Consider the following 13888-nt stretch of genomic DNA (forward strand, 5'->3'; position numbering starts at 1 on the left):
CTGACGTAGAAGTTGATAGCTTAAAGATTCAAGGTTTTTTTTTCTTTTTTTTTTGGGAGCATTAGCAACTAAGGCCATATTGCTCCGGGGATATGTGGTGGTCATTGTCTAACCTTTCCGCATCCTCGGTATTTGGTGGTTACGGGCTCGAACCCCGGTCTAATCAAGAAGTGTGTGCTACGCACTGCTGCTCCTGCCTACCTGGCTACGGAGGCGCCACAGATTCAAGGTTCATGCAAGGCAGAACTAGACAAACATTTGGATCAAGTGGATGGGTGAAATGAGAAGGGGTGGTTTTTTTTGGCTGATGCTATATAAGCTTGCTTTCTGGCATCATGTGCTCTTTAATGCTAATGCTAAAAACAAGATTGGTGAGGGGAACAAAGGGGTGCTCTTACCATGAAAGGCTGAAGTTCTGCAAATTGCAGCACCTGCAAGGTGATTTGATTAAATTTGCCTTTAGCTAGTGGGTAGTTGATGGGTGGAACAGACTTCCATCTTTTGTTGTGGAAGTTGATAATCTAAATAAATTTAAGGCTGAGCTGGAAACGAATGGAGGGGTGAAATGGGAGGTGTTTTTTTTTTTTTTTTTTTGGCTGATGCTGCATAAGCTTGTTTTCTTGCATCATATGCGTGTACTAATGCTAATGATCAGCCATTTTCAATCCACTGCAGGATGAAGGCCTCTCCAGCAACTTTACAGTTCCTTCTGTTTATGCAATGGCCATCCAATTACTACCTACGAACTCTTGAATTTCATCTGTCCTTTGTTTCATCTATCCTCCATTGTTGTCTTCTAAATTTTCTTTTAGCTTCTTTTGGGTACCATTCTATTATTTTCTTAGTCCATTTGTCTTCATGTATTCAAGCTGTGTGTGCTGTTCAAGTCCATTTCAGTTCTTTAGTTTTGATAAGAATGTCCTTTACTTCTGTTTGCTGCCTAATCCATGTGTTCCTTCTTATCCAACAGTGTGATTCCTAATATAATTCGTTCCATTCTTTGTACTTTTCAGTTTCTTTTCCATTCTTTTGGAGAGTGCCCAAGGTTCACTTTCATAAGTGATGGTGAGGAGTATACATTGGTTCATTATTTTACGTTTCAAACAAATTGAGATATTGCTCCTCAATATGTGACTATATTTCCTGAATGCTATCCATCCGAAATTTATCCATCTCTTGACTTCCAGCCATTTATCATTATTACAGATAATGACTTGTCTCAGATAAGTACATGAATCTAACTTTTTTTAATTACTGCTCATTCAATGATTATTATAATCCTTTTTGTAGCATACTTGTTCATCATTACTTTTGTTTTAACCATATTCATCTTTAGTCTGAAATCCTTACTAACTCTGCATAACTGATTAAGATTTTCCTCTAATTCTTTGGGATCATGGGTTATGATCACAATGTCAGCTGCAAATTGTAAATGGTTTATGTACTCTCCATTCACATTGACCCCTTTCTGCGATCAGTCCAACCTTCTGAAAGTTTTCTTAACGGCAGTAGTAAACAACTTTGGAGATACTGTGTTTCCTTGTCGAACTCCTTTCTCAATTTTAAATTTGATACTGTCTTTGTCTAGGAAGTAGCATTCTCATATATTTTCTTCAAAATCATAATGTATGGGGTGTCTATATCTTGTCTTTCCAGTGCCGGAAACATTACCTTATGCTATATAGAGTCAAATGCCTTTTCATAATCCACAAATTCCAGGCATAATGGTGTTTTATATTTATTTTATTTCTCCATTAGCTGTGATATTATGTGAAAGCAATCCATAGTTGAGAATCCTGCCCTAAAGCCAACTTGCTCTTTCGGTTGATTCTCATCGAGTTTTCTTTCTAATTCGTTAGTGATGACCCTTGTGAACAACTTGTAGATATGGGACAACAAACTAATTGGTCTATATTTTCCAATTTCTGTTTTGTCTCCTTTCTTATGCAGCAAAATTATGATTGCATTATTCTACTCCTTAGGGATCACGCTTTTCCTAATGTATTTTGTGAAGCGTCTTGCCAGTTTCTACGTCATGTGTCTTTCTCCCAATTTTAACAACTCTACATTAACTTCATCTTCACCTGGGGAGTTTTGATTCTTCATTTTCTTCAATGCATGTTCTATCTAATCAGGAAGGATATCAGGTATGTTGTATGTGTTGCAAATTTATGATACAGCTTCCCCACTGCTAGCATCATTCCCTTGCTTCTTATATAGGGTTATTCAAAATGAAGTCCGGGGTTTCAGAATTTTTTTTTTGGGAAAGCGCATGTGTCATAATCATTTGTAGTAATCTCGAAAGAATGCATAATATCTCAAGTTTTGTTCCCACACTCGCAATGTTCGGTATGCTGCACGGCTAACCACCAGATGGCGTTTGACGCATACCACCATGCAGTCGTTCGTTTGTCTGTGACGCCAGTTCTGCTCTGTTGCGACATGGCTTCGGAATGTAATGAGAAAGCTTTTACTGTGTTGGAGTTTCATGTAAGTAAATCTGTTACCATTGTGAAATGCCACTTTGCTGACAGAGTGATTTTTTCTGATGAATCGACCTTCCATTTGTCAGGGAAAGTGAATAAGCGGAATGTGCGATTTTGGGCGATTTCACTAAAGGCTCTCATATTGAACATTTATGAGGTATGTAAAAAAACTTCATTACTATACTTGCATTCTGGAAATATTTCTTTCTTCCTATGTCTGCTCATGTGTGTACAGGAATTGTTTGAAACCCCAGACTTCATTTTGAATAACCCTGTATAATACATTATAGTAGTCTTTTGCTATTTGAATTATGCCTTCTCTGCTATTTATAAGTACACCATCACTATTCTTCAAATTCAGTATCATTTGTCTTTCTGTATTACTGCTCATTACTGCTGATTTAAGTCCTTTGTTTTCCCTTAATGCTTGTTCTACTTTTCTTGCGTTAAATCTTCTTATGTCCTCTCTGAGTATCTTTCTAATGGCTTTGCATAACTCAGATACGCAATTGTGTCCTTGCCGGTGTTTATCTTGCTCTTCATTTGTTGTTTTAGGTTAATCATGGCAAGTGTTTCTTGACTAATTTTTCTTCTTTAGATTTCTTTTCACCTATAGGTTTCTCAGGCTTTATCACTTTCAGAAAGCTGTTGTATTCCTAGTCGATATCTTGGTCCTGAAAAGTCTGGAGAAGCTCAAACTTGAATTAAGTTCCAGCTGTACTGCTTTTTCTCCTCTTCTGTTATCTCAGAGACCTTCGTATTATTTACTCAAGTCAGTTTTTCCCTATCTTTTCTTACATCTATATCAAGTGTGCTTACATCTATATCAGAGATTGCGACGAAGAGGTGATGTTGACTTGGCTGAAGTGATAAAAGAACAATATAGGATATCCAGACGTACCTTTACTTGTGCTGTCAATGATGCAAAAATTTTAAAGTGGAAAAAGTTTGTAAATGAGCAGGGATCTAGAGACCCTTGGAATTCAATTTATAAGGTTTTAAACAATAAAAGAAGCCTCTCTGAAATTTCGTATTCTATCGGTTCAGAAGGGGATGAAACTTTGTCTTGGAGTGAGTCGACGGGCAGGATATTGGATGGACTCCTTCCGGTGGATATGGATGATCTTGATGAAGAACAAATATGGATGAAGGTGCAGGTGGATGAATATCAAAGTGTAGAAATTGAAGAAGAATTTTCTTCTGATGAAGTGATGGAGGCTGTGGACCGAGCAAAGGGTGGAAAGTCACCAGGCTTGGACAAATTAGAAGTTGATGTGATTAAGAAAGTGTATTAGATATTTCCCGAGATAATAGAAAATATGTATAAAAACTGTTTAGAAGAAGGTATTTTTCCCCATAGCTGGAAGATTGCACGGGTAAAGTTATTAGTTAAAAATGTGGATAAATTGTTGAATGAGACTGGGGCATATCGTCCGATTGCTCTTCTGTCTGTACTAGGAAAAATATATGAACGGTTAGTAGTTAACCGATTGATGATTATGTATGAAGGAAAAGGCTTAATGTCGAATAATCAGTATGGTTTCAAAAAAGATAGATCGACAGAAGATGCAGCCTATAGACTGGTGGAGACAGTGGAGAGTAGTGAAAGGAGATATGTCCTTGGTATATTTGTAGATTTTAAGGGTGCTTTCAACCGGCTATGGTGGGATGGAATTATGTATAGAATTAGAAATTCGGGATGTTCAGATAAATTATATAAGGTGTTTAGGGAGTATTTTGTAAATAGGAAAGTTATTATTAGAAATAAATATGTGCAAATAGATAGGAATGTGTATAGAGGGTGTCCACAAGGTTCGGTGATTGGACCCTTTGCTTGGAACCTGGTCTTCGATGAATTTTTAAGTTCTGAAACTTTAGGTGTAATAAAGATAGCATTTGCGGATGACCTGGTAATCCTGGTTGAAGGTGATGCAAGATTGCAAATAGAAGAAAGGTCAGCACATGTGTTGTGAATTGGCGTTATGGACAAGAAGGTATAAGTTAGAAGTATCAAGAGAAAAAACTGTCCAAATGCTATTAAAAGGTAGATTGAGTCGGAATCGTGCCCCTATTGTGAGGCTTCTGGATGATTCAGTTCGATATGCGAAGGAAGTAAAATATCTGGGCTTGTTGTTAGAGGAAAGATTGTTTTTTTACAAAACATGTAATGTATTTGAAAGATAAAATAAGAACACTTTATGCGAAGCTCCGGAGGATTGTAAGGGTCGATTGGGGAATAAAGGGCCTCTCTATAAATATGTTATATGAATGTATATTTGTTCCTATCGTAACTTATGCCTCTGGAGCTGGGGTTCATAGAGTTCCTCTAGTGAAAATACAAAAGTATTTACTACAGGCACAGCGATTTGCCTTATTAGCCATTACCCGAGTATGTCGAACTGTCTCGACATTGACCTTGCAGGTGATCTCTGGGAAGATCCCTGTCCAGTATAACGTTCTGTTGTCTGGTCTAATTTACTACACAAAGAGAAATATAAGGAAAGAAATTATGGGGATATTATCTTGTCCAGAAGAAGGAAGAAATTATAATCGAGATAATGTGGAACAAGAGAAGATACAAATTAAATAAGAAATTACGTTGAGGTGGCAAGATGATTGGGATGGATCGGACAAGGGATGTCAGACATATATGTTTCTACCGAAGGTAGATGTTGTGAACAAGAAAAAAGAGTGGTTGCAATTTGGGTTGCATGCCACTTTTTTGTTAACTGGACACAGACTTGCCATGAGGTTGTACTAGTTGGGGTTACAAGACCGTGAGTGCTGTTATTGTGGGTATCCAGAGTCATCAGAACATATTATGTTGGATTGTGTAATATATGAAGATTTAAGAAATGCTTTAAGATTGTCCATAGGTAGCCTGGAGAGGGATGTCCTCTGGGTCCTGTTTGTTGATAAACAGACGTTTCATTGTTTTAATGATTATGTGCGGGATGTATTTAAACGGAGACAGTATCTAGATAGTAGAGGCCCGCCTCCTAGCGGCAGGGTCGGGAACTCTTCTTAATAAGATCTGTGAAGTTAAAACTTGAAATAGATTTTTCTAAGGAGAGGCTAAGTGGCCAAGCGTTGTGTTGTGTTGATAATTTAATTTATATTTTTCTTAATAATAATTGAATTCAGACTCTGATATTATTACCCTTTTAGACCTAACCATGGATGGGCTTAGGCCCAGGGAATGGAGGCCTCAAAGGAGATCTAAAATGGAAAATATCAAGTGTGCATCTTGCAATTCTGTGATCACTTCCAACATTTACCTTGTTCAGGTCGGTAATGTTGTTCACAATATATCTTCTGTTAGTGAGTATGAAGTCAATTTTATTAGCTGTTAATCCATTTGGGCTTTTCCACGTCAATTTTCTGGTCATCTTTTTCTTGAAGAAAGTGTTCATTACTGACATTCTCGAGATTCTGTAAATTCCACGTCTTTTCCCTCTTTCATTTCTTCCACCAATTGCAAAATTTCCTATAGTTTCCCTTTCTGCACTGTTTTGTCTCTATCCAACCTTAGCATTGAAGTCCCCCATAATGAGGGTGTAGTGAGTTTTCCATTCATCTAGAAGTTTCTCAATTTCAATGTACACTTCTTCAACCTCTTCATCATCATGGCTCGATGTTCGTGCATATATCATTATCATTAGCCTTTAGGTTGTACTCTTACAAATCTTGAGTAGAACAACACCCTTGGTGATGCTCTTTTTAATTCCGAAATGTTGTTTTTTTATATCTTTATTGACCAGAAAGTCAACTCCACCTTCACTCTTTTCACTGTTTCCATTGATGTACAGCAGATTTCCACTTGGTAAACTTATAAGTGATTCATTTCTTCTTCTTCTTGTTTCAGCCAAGCTGATGATATTCCAATTCACATTTTCTAATTCCTTTTCCAGCTCTAATATCCTCTCTTCACTGATGAGCGACCTTGCATTGTAACAGGTCAAGTTCAGTTTCCGTGCATAGCAGCCTGGTTGTACCCAGAGATTCTTAGCATCCTCTCTTTCCACTCTGATCCTCTCACTGCCATAAAAGGGAGAGTAAAAGCTGCTGCGGACTGAGGGCCATTTCAAGATCATACATGACTACTTAAAGAATTGATTTGTCATTGTGCCATAACAGATTCAATGTAATCACTTGCATAGTGACCGAAGATGACCACAAGGGTTGGTACTGGTCCCTTTTTTCTAGAACTCAGTACTAGATGAAATATTGGACTGCTGACAAGGTTGACTGCTGACCTTTTTGACAACCATTTTCTCCTTTTGAGAGGTGACATTTGCCCTCTTCTCTAGAAGTTCACTAGAGGAGATGGCCATCTTTCATTACAACAATAAGGACAAAGGGCAGGTACTCACAATCTCACCATTTCAGCATGAAAAACTAAAAGCATTCTGCTTAAGGGATATTGCCCTTAATCAGATTATCTGGAACCTCAATAAAAAATGGTCACAGAAAGGAGGTACTTGACGGTGACATTTGATAATAAACTGTCATTCTAACCCCACCTCAGTTACCTAGCAAAAAAAATGAGAAACTATGCAGCCACGACAGCCAACATCAATCACTCTGACTCTGGCCTAAAAATGAAAACTCTTTCTCTGATATATAACACAGTATCTCTTCCAATAATTACCCATTGAGCTAGTGTCTCGTTTTCTAGGGCTGCTATAATATGTACAAAGTGAAAAGCTATCAGAAAAACTTGCCATTCGAAAATAAAGTGGGCATTCTGAAAGGACTGGATTCAGGTGAGCCCTAGATTTACCTTGCATTAAGCAGTTTTGATTGATCTGAAAATGAACAATATCACAAACTGTTTTTGTAAATAATATACATACAGTATATATAAGGTGTAAACTGTTTTTATATACAGTTTTCTTACATCTTATTTAACATATACTCTATATTTTATTGCACAATTAATGTATTGAAAGGTTTAAAAGTTTCTGCTACATTTAATATTGTTGTACAAAGAAATGGAACTGGTCAGGCCAACCAGTTAAAATTATTTACATTTTCTTATGATTTATATCCATAAGAAATAATGTAAATAACGCTTTATATAATGCTTAATGCAGATTCACCAATTGGTCTCTTTTTATGGTCCCAATTAACAGGGCCAAGCATGCAATCAATTGATGAAAAAAAATTAATGAATGAATTAATGAAAAAATTAAACCTTAATAACTACTTACCCATGTCCATGCATTCATTTCCAATCCTGCTTTGAGGCAAACAGTTACTACAACATGCTACACATAAAAAAAAAAAGAAAACTGTATCAAAACTTTGTACAAACAAGAAAAAATCTGATGTTATTTATTCAAGTTGTCACCCCCCCAAAAAATATTTTTCTGATTTATATAAAAAAGTCTCCCAGATGGTATCTCCACCTTGTTGGGGCGGGAGAGCTTGCGTGTCCCAATGACCCTGAGAGCTATGCTGGTAGTAGCCTAGCTACCGGTAGGACGTTCCAAGCCAGACAGGTCAAAGGTGAGGGACCAGACTAAGAGAGACACCCTGGCCCTCCAGGTTGGGAGTTAAGAAGTAGGCTAACAACCTCCTGTAATGACCTCTTTTAAAACCTTTCTCGTTATGAAACAAGCACAAAAGCCTCATTACCAGACAACTTTAAAAGGAAATTGACCCAAGCCTTGGAATAATGGACTATGATTAGGTTCATGGAATGTTTGAAGCCTATATAGATTGGGAGCACTTCAAGAACTAACCAATGAACTTAACAAATATAAAATGGACCTTATGGCCCTTTAGGAAATCAGATGGACAGGAGAAGGAAATATATTAAGAAAGACGATTACATGTTTATTTATGAGGGATTGGCTACAATAAACACAAACTAGGTACTGGATTAGCAGTTAGCAAAAAACTCTGGAACTCTCTAAACAATTTTGAAGCCATAAATGAAAGAACCAGCAAAATAAGCTTAAAGACAAAATGGTTTAACCTCACACTAATAAATGCACATGCGCTCACAGAAATTACAGAGGAAGAAGCAAAAGATGAATTCTACGAGGGTCTAGAAGAAATGATTGATAATACCCCAAAAAATAATAAAATAAGATTTTAACACAAAAATTGGAAAAGAAGATATTTTCAGACTGACTATAGGAAAACAAAGCCTAGATGAAACTTTAAATGGAAATGGACTCAGACTTATAAATTTGGCAATCTGAAAAAAACATGATACTTTGTAGTACAACATTCATGAGAAAGAACATATATAAACAACCTGGAAATCACCAGATGGTCTAACTTTTAATCAAACAGATCACATCCTAATCAACAGAAGACACAGAAATAATATTCAGTCCATAAGAAGCTACAGAGGAGCAGTGTGATACTGACCATTTCTTAGTAGCAGCCTTTTTGAAAATAAAGCTAAATAAGGCATTTTTCACAAGTATGAAACAAATGAGATTTAATTAAAATAAACTAAATTTAACAGAAGTTAAAAAGACCTACATAAGAGAACTAAAACAAAAACTTAATGCCCAAGGAAATGGTATGGGCCAAAATGTAGAAGAACATTGGAATTACATTAAAAGTAGCATCCAAGAAACAGCAGAAAATATCATTGGAATCCAAAGAAAGCAGAAAATTAATTGGTTTAACATCTGTGAACAAGCTGTGAATAAAAAGAAAGGTGACAGACTAAAGTGGCTCCAAAATCCATTAGATAACGAAGCTGAACAAAGATACAAAGATAACTGTAAGGAAACTAGGAAGGTAATTAGACAAAAAAAAAGACAATTTCAAGGCCAACTGAAAGAAATTAAAAATCAACATGCTTAAAATAACCAAAGTAAATTCTATCAAGCAGTTAAAAAACAAAAATCAGGAACCCAAATGCAGACTACTATAATCAAGGACAAAAAGAATCTGATACTATCTACTGATGACACAATTGCTGAAAGATGGAGAGAATACTTTAGTCAATGCTAAATTGTGAACCACCTACTTTAACCTTTGAGCAGAGCCATTTATATACTTGTGATGTAGAAACACCTATACCTACTTTGGAAGAAATACAAGAAAACATTGAACTGTTAGAAAAAATAATAAAGCACCAGGCCTGGATGGAACTGCCTTTGAATTAATTAAAAATGGAGCGAAAACTAACTAAAAAACTATATGAATTAATCATAATAATATGGGAAAAGGAAGAAATACCAGTGGAATGGAAGGACTCACTAATACTATCAATTTATAAAAAAGGAGATATACAGGAATGCCATAACTATATGAAAGTAACTATAAAAAAATTTATAGAATGTACTGTATTAAAATATGTTAAATAAAGTACACAAATGCAGCCACTCCCTGGCTTATGCAATACTCGACTTACGGAAATTCGACTTTACGTAAGTGTTTGCCGGCTGGTGCAAACTTAAAAAAATCGCGGAAAGGTATTTTGCATCCCGCAGGAATAAATGGAGGTATTGTGAAAATATCGTAATGTGAACCCAATAACACATTGTTCTTTTTTTTTGGTAATTCGTTCCAAGACCTCGGAAGTTGAAATTTTCGCTATATAACTAAGCTATTTATCTCTCTAAAAGGTCATTTTTATAATGGAAATTGCACTACACTTTCATCATTATCATATGTTCCGTTATAAGAATCAATTCTGAACAACTTTGTGATATTTTTCTAAACACATTTCTGGAGGTCACTATCATAAAACAATAAAAACAATTTGCACTTTCCGGTTTATTTGACTTTTCTGTTAGTGCAATCAATTTTAAAAGGGTAGTAAACTCGATCTTATTGCATTGGTGATAATAACTGGAATAATTGGTGATAATAACCGATAACTGGAATTCTGTGAGTTTTTATGTTACAGTATTATGGTAAAATGAGTTCCTCTTCACTGAAATCTTCAATCATATAAAAAACAAATAAATTTTCAGAACCTTCTCTTCATTCTTATATACTTATTACAAGGGTGAAGGAACCAATGGAAAGTGGAAGTGCTGGCAGTGCTAGGAAACGAAACAAAATTGATTTAGAAATGAAGATGATTAATTAAGAAGTACGAAGCAGGACAAAGTTTGTCATCTATTGCATGGCATTAGGTCTCGCTGCTTCAACAGTGAATACTATAAAGAACATGTTAAAGGATTAACAATTTAAGATTAACAGTGATCACAAAGCAGCATTCAGGTGCAACATCGAAGATGGAAAAGCTATGAATAATATGAACGGAAAATCTGATTCAGAAGCAAGTGCCCAAGTCCAGTGGCCATTCAAGCAAAAGCAAGATGTATTTATGAAGATATTAAGGATAAGTACGGCAAACCTCAGGCCAATTTTGGGCAAGCAACAGGTGGTTTAATAGGTTCAAGCATCATGCTGGTTTCCAAAACATTAAAGTATGCGGTGAAGTCATCAATGTCGACTCTGCAGCTGCAGAGAAATTTTGTGATGTGTTGGAAAAAACACCTTCTAAATCTCTACAGCCCTCAATTTCTGCAGTGGCATGCTTATCAGCTGGAGAGTTAATTCAGGCAACAATGCTTGAAATGTAAAACTTGCTGATGTTATGCCTGTCTCCTCTCTCTTTTTGTAATTTTGTACATTTTTATAATTTTTCCTGCGAATGAGATAAAAAAATTGAATAAATAATTCTAGTTACATTTTCGTCAAACATTTCTTTTTTGCTTCAATCAAATTCAATTGAATTTGCGAGTGCTGCATAAGCATTTAGGGAAATTCTGACTTACATAAAATTCAACTTACGTAGAGTTTCGCGGAACTCTACGTAAGTCAGGGAGTGGCTGTATTTCATTTCTATCCATTTTACTTTCCAAAGGTGAAGCTTTATGAAGTCAGAGAAATCAAATTATCATCATCAGTGTGTTGCCAAGGGCAGGTCCAGGCATACACTCTGCAATCATTTCTCATTATCTGCCTAACTTCAGCCTACCTCTTCATCTCCCCCATATCCACTATCCTCTCACAATTCATCTATCATAGCTTTTCTCAATCACATTCTTCATCAACTCCTCACCTTGCAGAACATGTCTAATTCAATATATAGTTTCGATAAAACATCTCTTCTTGCCCATCATTCTCAAAACCTCTTATTTCTCACTTTATTAATCCACTCATCTTATCATTCATCCTCCTCCACACCACATTTCAAAACTTAAACAAATATTTCAATATTTTCTATTCTCAGTACCTATGTTTCTGCTCCACAAAGTACCACATTTCATAGTAGACATCTTACAAATCTTTTCCTTACTAATCCCTAATCTCCCAAATAATATCCTTTTTGCTTATCTCTGCTGCTCTTTGCTTCTTCCATCATTAGGCTTTATAAATACCTATACTCATACACCTGTTCTATTATTTCTCCTCCAATTTCAATATTTTACTCATAACTTTCTCTTCCCACTGTCATAACTTTTTTTGTCTCAATATATATTCTCACTACAAACCTATCAAACCTTTCCTTTAGCCTATTAACCATTTCAGCATTCCTTCCTCCGTATCTGACAACAATGCTCAATCATCTGTAAATCTCACAAATCTAACACGCTTAATAACCCCCCCCCCAACATCTTCCCCATAAAATTCTCTCTCTCTCAAATGCCCCTTTAAACCATTTCTTCTATATAATATTAAATATAAATAAATAAATAAATTATCCTGAAATACAGCAGCTACTATACTATGACAACCCAAGTAGTGTGAACCAATATAAGCAGGGGTCGAAGTGTGGGATCCACATCACATATGGCAATGCCACGTCTAGGTAGTAGATAACTCTCATCAACTAGTGCAATACCACCACTTTGCTTACTGGAGGTTTGAAGTAGGGAAACCTATGTTTTAGTCGCCAGAGCAAATCTCTGGTAACCTCCCCATCTATTCCTTCATTCAGTATGACTGATGTTTTTTGAGGTTATGATTTTGCTAGCAGGGAAAAGGACAATCACCTCCTTTTCCCTGCTAGCAAAATTCCTGTATATTGTTGACAAAACCCCATGACCTGCTCTGGCAGCCTGTCTGCATTGCTCAGAAAACTTCATATCTGACCACACAATTACACCCAGGTCTTTTTCATTTTCTACCACCTTAAGTGTAGTACCATACAGTTGGTACATTTCTCTGGGGTTACTTCTACCCATATGCAGTACTTTGCATTTTTCAATGTTAAACTTCAGTTGCCACTTCTCAGCCCATCTGCCCAAATTTTCAAGATCCTGTTGCAGTAACACACTGCTATTACTGTCATTAACAACCCTGTCAACCTTTGTATCATCTGCAAACTTCGATACTAAACCTGATATACCTTCGTCAATATCACTGATAAATAAACAAAACAACAGTGGACCCAACACCGAACCCTGTGGGACTCCACTAATAACATTAGTCCACAAAGAGCAGCACCCATTGATTATCACTCTCTGTCTTCTCCCACTCAACCATCCTTTTATCCATTATAGCAACTTACCCTTAATACCATTCTGCTCCAATTCGTACAGTAGTCTTCCATGTGCAACAGTGTCAAAAGCTTTCCTGAAATCCAAGTATATGATATCAAAATTATTTTTTGCATCCAGTTTCTTTGTAACCACATCATAATAACCAATCAAATTTGTCAGACAAGACTTTCCCTTAACAAACCCATGCTGTGTCTGAATTAATGCTGCAGTCTTGTCTAGATGATCCTGCAACGCATCTTTAACCAGTGACTCCATTATTTAACCAGGAACAGAAGTTAAACTAACTGGTCTGTAATTACTGGTGTCACCCTTCGATCCCACTTTGTGAATTGGGGATACATTTGCACATCTCCAGTCCGTGGGGAACTCCCCTGAGTCCAAGGATGCTCCGTAATTATGGCTAAGGGTTTGCTTACTTCCTTTGCTGCCTCCTTTAATATAACTGGATAGATCCCATCCATCCCAGGTGCCTTTCTTATGTTTAACTGCAACAGTTTCTCCTCCACTTTGTTCTCAGTTATTACAAAATCATTAAGCACCCTGTTACAATTTGATAACCTTGTGGCATTTTCAAACCTCATGTTTCTTCTCTGCCACGAGTCTCATTAGTTCATTTGACAACCATTTAGGCCTAAACCTTGAATAATATTTCTTAATAGGTATGAAAAGTCCAGTGGTTTCCACTATTAATTCCTTGAATGCTTCCCACTTAGAATTTGCTGTTGGTAACATCATCAGTTGGTCCCACTGAACAGAATTAGAGGTAAAATACTCATTCAGTTTGTTTGCTATCTGAGCAGGATCATCAACAGTCAAACCATCTATATCGATTGGAACAATCAGATTCATCCCCTTCCTTTTAGAGTTTATATAAGTAAAGAAATCCTTGCTGTTTTTCTTATCATCCTT

At 36.4% G+C, this 13888-nt stretch overlaps 1 protein-coding gene across 2 annotated transcripts in view; it reads right to left on the reverse strand.

Moving 5' to 3' along the window:
- ATP8A (ATPase phospholipid transporting 8A1) overlaps positions 1–13888 on the reverse strand; it is a 1160338-nt gene that overhangs the window by 214106 nt on the left and 932344 nt on the right. For both annotated transcript variants that reach the window (XM_090368461.1, XM_090368462.1), the window contains one exon: positions 7700–7756. In XM_090368461.1, coding sequence (XP_090224587.1) covers positions 7700–7756 — 57 coding nt within the window. The remainder of the gene's footprint in view (positions 1–7699; positions 7757–13888) is intronic.

Source organism: Mastigoproctus giganteus, chromosome 2 (assembly GCF_048544385.1).
Source record: "Mastigoproctus giganteus isolate SK-2022 chromosome 2, ASM4854438v1, whole genome shotgun sequence".
In the NCBI taxonomy this organism is placed as follows: Eukaryota; Metazoa; Arthropoda; class Arachnida; order Uropygi; family Thelyphonidae; genus Mastigoproctus; species Mastigoproctus giganteus.